The sequence below is a fragment of the Saccostrea echinata genome, unplaced genomic scaffold (genome assembly GCF_033153115.1).
Source record: "Saccostrea echinata isolate AGI-Se365-2 ecotype Australia unplaced genomic scaffold, CSIRO_AGI_Sech_v1 ptg000051l, whole genome shotgun sequence".
Lineage (NCBI taxonomy): Eukaryota > Metazoa > Mollusca > Bivalvia > Ostreida > Ostreidae > Saccostrea > Saccostrea echinata.
The window spans coordinates 1,520,967-1,528,261 of NW_026889800.1; the positions used below are offsets into that span (position 1 = coordinate 1,520,967).

General features: G+C 35.7%; 1 protein-coding gene across 1 annotated transcript; it reads right to left on the reverse strand.

Moving 5' to 3' along the window:
* Positions 1-448: 448 nt before the first annotated feature.
* Positions 449-6,559, reverse strand: LOC133203455 (uncharacterized). Its single transcript, XM_061339233.1, has 3 exons — positions 6,527-6,559; positions 5,894-6,367; positions 449-5,107 (listed from the first exon to the last, which is right to left on the reverse strand). The coding sequence occupies exons 1-3, from the start codon at positions 6,557-6,559 to the stop codon at positions 449-451; spliced, it is 5,166 nt and encodes a 1,721-aa protein (XP_061195217.1).
* Between the last annotated feature and the right edge of the window lie 736 nt (positions 6,560-7,295).

The following is a 7,295-nucleotide window of genomic DNA, read 5'->3' on the forward strand; positions in this document are numbered from 1 at the left end:
CAATTAATTGTACCTTACATGTTGACCCATTTGTTAAACCATCAGATACATCAACATTCACCGAGATATCATAGATCATCCCAACAGCAAGAATCAGTTTTTGCATCAAATTAGCAGTTTTGCTAACATCATCTGCTTTATATAGAGATCTAAGCAGCTTTTCCTTAAGTTCCTTTGAATAATCCTTTAGAACACTATCCACTGAATTTACTGTGACCTTTTCTCCTTCAAGTTTTTCAATCAAGTGATTGTTGTATGCATCTACTTTTGAATTCTGTGTAAAGAGATGAGGAGCATGATGTGGATAATTGTCACTTGTTTCCGTTATCATGCATCTGTGTATCACATTCATATCTTCTTCTGTCATAATATTGTAACGAAGGCGATTTAAAAGTTGAGCAAACTCAAGATCGTCCTTCTGGCGCATTATTTCATCCAACTCAAAAATTCAAAAATGCTCCTTCCAGAGATTGTTTGCAAGAGCTTGAGCATCATGATTTAAATCCTGAAAGATCCAACGGTCCATTACAGGTTTAAGTTGAAAAAAATCACCAACAGCTATGATACTAATACCACCAAATGGTTTCTTGATGCCTGTGAGGAGTTGTAGCCGACTGTCAATGAGTGCTAATGATCTATTTCCAACCATTGATATCTCGTCAATAATGATCAATTTTAGGTTTTTGTACTTTGTACGAAAAGTGTTCAATTCATCACAGTGCAAACTTTGTTGACTTTGATTAATTTTTTGATGGAAAGCAGATGCAATAGTTTTTCCTCCAATGTTGTATGCCGCCTTGCCAGTATAAGCACAAAGAAGTATTCTTATGTCATCTGGATTTTCACCTTCTGTGGAACATAGGAATCTGTGCAGAGCTTGATAAAGTGCCCTTATCAAAACAGATTTGCCAACACCAGCACCTCCAGACAAAAATGAATAAATAGGTTCTGTCTTTGTTTTGACCCATTGCAAGACATGATTGAAAAATTCTCTCTGCTTTACATTTAAACTTCCTAAAAGTTTCAAGTATTCATCGTCTGGTAATCTAACGGAACTTTCTTCAGTTATTTGTCTTGTTGATGGAATTCCAAGGTCAGATCCTATATCATACTGTCTCTGTTCAATAGGCCTCTCAGGATTAAACTGAACAAAGTTTTCAGATTCAAGAGATCCCTCATTTTCATCTTCTGCCTCTCTTTGCTGAACATCTGGTGCCAATTCATCATAAGCTTCTGAAAAATCCTCAGTTGCCATTTGCAAAGCTGCATCAAGCTGTTCAGCGTTGAATTCATATTCTTTGACCTTGTGTGTAAGAAATGACTTCTCCAGATGAAATGACTTCTCAAACGTGTCCATTCCTGATATTAGATCAGTTGATTCATTTCTCCAAGGCATGAACAACATGAGTTTTTCTCTGTAGTAATTTTCTGGATCAGTTTTGATATTAAATCGGACATATCTAATTACCCTTGGTACTTTCCGTCGTTTAATTTTTATGCCATTTCTCAGAGTAACAAGTGTATCACTCTCACTAAATTCAAGATCTGAATTGTCTTCGTCATCTGACTGATTGTCCTGATCATCATCATTCACTTCATTTTCAGTGAACTCTTTTTCAGTATCTTTAGGGAAGACAACATCTAGCTGTGATACGTAATCAGCTAAGCACCAGTTTTCAAGGTGCTTTGGGCGTTTTGCATACCGTTTAATAACATTGCTACATTCCACATCAGTAGAATTTGGTGTCAACTTTTCCAATTCAGCATCTGTTTTGATGAGAATTACTCGGTCATCTGATGGACTTGTGTTTATAAAAACAACATCTCTTGAACCTTTGGTCATTGGCATTTGCAATACTAAATATGCTGCTTCCTGTGCTCCAACTTCTACACTGTTGAGAAAATGATTTCCAATATGACGTACCTGTCTTTTTATGTCAAGATTTCCTTCTCTAGCTTCTTTTGCAGCTCTGTTAAGCAAATCGCTCATCCCTCTTTGTGATTTACTTATATATGAAACAATATACATTGCACAGGCATATGGGTCCAAAATATATTGAATGTCTATGTTAGCTTTCCAAGCATCAAGAACAACACTGTTGTATGAGTTTACCCTCATATCACATGGATTTCTTTTTAGAAAAACCTTTGGACCTCTCAGTGAACTTCTAATGCATTTTATGTAATCTTCCTCCGATATCTTTAGAACCGTGCTCAGGAGCTCCTTGTAGGGCAAATCACATCCATTTTTCATATCATTCAGCTGTTTCTGAATATCATCATACATTTTCTTGTACTTATCAACATCACACTCTAGTGGCTCCAAAATCAAAGTTTCTTCAAGAGGAGGGAGGGGAAAACCAAATCGACATACAGCTTTACCTCTCTTTTTGCATGTCTGTGAATGTTTGTGCACTTGCAAGTCAGTCAAATCCTTCTCTTCATTCTTTTCACATTCCAGGTAATTATCTACATAACTTACTATCTCCTGTTCATTATTTTCATGATATTTTGGTGCATTTTCTATCCAAACAATCATATGAATATGTGGTGATCCTCTTTGCTGAAATTCAGTTCTGTAGAAGAAGTCTTTTACAATCCCAATTGGATGATGATCACTTCTCAACACTGTATTCATAAACATATGGAACCTATGATCAAAGTACCTAGAGCAAGTGATAGGATCCTTTTGTACTAATTTTGATTTTTCAAACCAAGTCATACTGTCGATTTCTTCATCAGTGTATTCTTTTCCATCATTTAACACACCAAGTGCTCTGATGAGATCATTCCATCTTGTATCTGCAGCTGACAGAGACATAAACCATGTTGGTAGACCTAACTGTCTGATCATAGCAAATACATCTTTTTTTCTAGTCTCAAGATATGCAGGTGAATTTCGTAACTGCCTGAACACGAAGAAGCCTTCATCGTGTCTAACAAGATTATTAACATTTTCAGGATTTTTCATTTCATTTGCTGTCATGGATTTTCCTTTGGTTTTGCATTTCCTAAGAGCCAGGTTGCATTTGTCTGTCACTTGCTTCATTTGTATTTTTTTCAACTTGAAAAACAAATTTGGAACAGACTGGGCAGCACGTCTATCAACACTCCTTAATTCCCATTTAGCAATATCTGCATACGAGACACGAACTTGTCTTTCATCATCTTGTAATCTTCCCTTTCCACAAAAAATTGTTGGAAATGATAAATACTCAGCTGTCTGATCTTGATATAAACTAAGCGGGCGTTGTCCTTCACCTGGAGCAAATGTGTATACCTGATTCATGTCTCGTGAAGCATCATCTAAAAGAGTATCACAATTACCATCTCTACCAACTCCATCTACTTCACAGAATTCATCATCATCATCAACCGTCTCAAGATCATCAGCATTTTGGTTGTTTCTCTCTTGTGTTTTCACCAATTCCTGAACAATTTCACTTGCTGACGTTGTAATTTCTTGAAACCAGTTGTCATCAACATTGATATTTGCATTCTTGTAAAAGTCGCTATTGTTCATAAGCCAGTGCAACGCTATCAGTACTTTTGTTGGTCGTACATTTTCGTGATAATCACATTTTTGATATGACAACTTTTTCTTTAATTTGACAGGAACTGTGACATTTTCATCTAATTTTCTTGGCAGGCTATTTACAGTAGGTTGAATATCAACAGGAACATTCACAATATTTCCTCTTACAGAATACTGTCCACCCCTTGGCAACTCCCTTATTTGCATAAAAGGTATTCTCAGAGATACAAGCCTTTCTTCTAAAGGAAACAAATCTAATTCCATTGGCTTAAGTGGCCACATCATACCATTTAAGACAGACAACTTCGGAATTTTGTTTTCTCTTATTGATGAACAGCAAGTATTGCAAATCCATTCCATATTTTCAACAGACACAGTGCTTGTAAGAAACTTGTTTTTATATTTATCATCTAGTTTGATGTTTTCCACTTTAGAAACACTTTCTTTGAACCATGTTTGCTGACAACATGAGCATACAAAAATTGGACCATGTCTAATCTGCTCATGAAAATTTTGAATGCAATCTCCTATATCTGCTCCAAATCTTTTCTGTCTCTGTCGTTCATTTACTTTTTCACAATATTCTTTATCTGCTCTTTGCTTCTGTTTCTGTTCCCTATTTAGGAATCTCTCATTTTCTCTGAATGAAATGTTACTTCGTTTAGCTTGCTTTCTTAACCTTTCCTTTTCAAGAACAGCTGGATTTTCTCGGCATTTTCTTTTAGAAACTCTACTGCCCTCTTTCTCTTTCTCTTGCACCTCAACATTCTGACGTTTTAACTTTCTACCTTTAGTATTCATTTCCCTTTCTTTCTCTTTAACTTTCGTATCTTGTCGCTTTAACTTTCTACCAGCCGTATTTATTTCCCTTTCTTTCTCTTTAATTTCAGCATCTTGTCGCTTTAACTTTCTTGCAAACTTATCCATTTTCCTTTCTTTCTCTTTAACTTTAGAATCTTGTCGCTTTAACTTTCTACCAGCTGTATTCATTTCCCTTTCTTTCTCTTTAATTTCAGCATCTTGTCGCTTTACTTTTCTTGCAAACTTATCCATTTTCCTTTCTTTCTCTTTAATTTCAGCATCTTGTCGCCTTAACTTTCTACCTGCAGTATTCATTTCCCTTTCTTTCTCTTTAATTACAGCATCTTGTCGCTTTGAGTTTCTTGCAAGCTTGTCCATTTCCCTTTCTTTCTCTTTAATTACAGCATCTTGTCGCTTTGACTTTCTTGCAAGCTTATCCATTTCCCTTTCTTTCTCTTTAATTACAGCATCTTGTCGCTTTGACTTTCTTGCAAGCTTATCCATTTCCCTTTCTTTCTCTTTAATTACAGCATCTTGTCGCTTTGACTTTCTTGCAAGCTTATCCATTTCCCTTTCTTTCTTTTTAATTTCAGTATCTTGTCGCTTTAACTTTCTAGCAGCTGCTTCTCTTTCATTTTCTTTCTGTCTTATTTCAGCATTCTGCCTTTTCAATTTCCTTGCAAATGTTGCAATTTCAGTTTCTCTGCTTTTTATATCATCATTTTGTCTTCGTAACTTTTTTGCATGTGTTTCTTTGTTTTTTTCTAATTGCTTAAATTGTACTTTCTGTCTTTATCTCCTCATGTAATCTCTCATATACACTTTTCTGCATGGGTTTTGATCCGATTTTGTCCTAGATGAGAGATGATCATCCATTTTGTAAAATCTTTTCTGCAATGGGCTTTTCTCTGGAAAACTATGATGCAAAGTCTTAATTGAGATTGGTAAGATTTCAAACTGCGTTCTAAAATCTATATGCATGCTGTTATACATACTGTACAAATATGACACCAAATCATCAATAGTCTTGCTTTGTACTAGTACTGATTTACCATCACAGGCAGACATGCCAGCACTGTCATGTGAATGAGAGTCAAAAAAGTAAAATTCATTGTCTGACACTTTGTATATACCAGAACAAATTGCCCCTATCATTATCAGCAAATATCTAGAAACCTGGAAAGCCTCTTCTAAAGCTTGATGCAATGATTTCACTTGACTACTTTGTTCATCAGAGACAAGTATTCCCCACATGGTTTCAAATTTCTCAATGACATGATGATTTTCTCCTAAAGTTAAGGTACTTGGCAACTCATCAAATTTAAGTAGTTTGTTAAGAAACAATTGTCTTTGCTGCAAATTCTTGACCAACATAACATAAACCTGATCTCCTGCTATTAAAGTGCTATTAATAAATTCTGTTGAGAATGAAAATCCTTCGTAACTTTTTATCAGCATAGTAAGCGCATTGCAGGTACACTGACTTCCTCTAGAAAATGATGAAAACCTTGCATCCCCTTGATGAAATGACCCAAATACAAATTTTGTATTGCATACCTGGTTGATTGCATGACTAAATGCTTTGCCTTCTTCAGCCGTTACACCATGATTATGTTGTACAGTTTTAGTGATTGAGGCATTGTTTGTCAATTTTTGTTCAGTAATGTTTTGCAAATTCTTTTCATGAGATTCATTGAGCAGATTTGTTTCACATAGTTCATTCAGCAAATTTGTCTCACAAAAATCATTCAGCAGATTTGTTGCACAAGTTTCTTTGTTTGACCTGTTTTTTTGTAAGCTGAGGGCAGGATCCTCAGTGTCAACATTGCTTTTACTGTTTTTCACGAGGCCAGTCTCCTCAGTCATTCTAATGTCATACATTGTTTTACTGTTTTTAAAGAGGCCAGTCTCCTCAGTCAAGTCAAGGTCAGACATTGTTTTACTGTTTTTCATGAGGCCAGTCTCCTCAGTCTTGTCAGTCCGTAACTCTCTCCTGGCACCACTCATCCTCCAATACTTTCTTCTAGGCATCTACAAAGGATAAAGTAAATAATGAATATAGATACTATGGATGTACAGTCAAGCCTTGTTAATACGGACACTTCTTAGAATCTTGGTTTATGAAACATCAGGAATACCGAATTTAATCCCGAATTACTTGTAGATCTAAACATTCTGTTTTTAACACACCTCATCAGTAATGTGAAGTATCCTGATTACCATGACTCAACTGTACATCCTTCTATATAATAGAAAAGGGAGGAAAGAATAGGTAAGATAACTTTTCTTTCAAGTTTTGCACAATTTCAAAATTTTTAACCCATTTTTAAAATGACCAATCAAATAAATCGAGTAATCAATTGACATATCATCTTAATATTTTATAGAAAACACAAATGATAGGCAGTATATTTAATAAATTAAACCAAAACAGAAAAGTAAATTGCCAATTTAAAACTAGAACTGTCCAAACGGGGCAAAATACCCCCCGCTGGGTTTTTCAGAAGCAAGTTTTTCCATAATAAAGATATGTATCACACATGAATTATGAAATTTTTCTTCCAGTGACCTTGAACTTCCCCAAATGACCTTGGTCAAGGTCATGACACACCCTTGGGTCATGGGCAATCTTTGTGTGAAATGAGAACCTACCAAGTTAATCCATAAGAAAGATATGGACCGGACACAAATTATGAAATTTTTCTTCAAGTGACCTTGAACCTCCCCAAATGACCTTCAGTCAAGGTCATGACAAACCCATGGGTCATGGGCAATCTTTGTGTGGAATGAGAACCTACCAAGTTTATCCACAAGAAAAATATGGACTGGACACAAATTATGAATTTTACTTCCAGTGACCTTGAACTTCCCCAAATGATCTTGGGTCAAGGTCATGACACACCCTGAGGTCATGGGCAATCTTTGTGTGAAATGAGAACCTACCAAGTTTATCCATAAG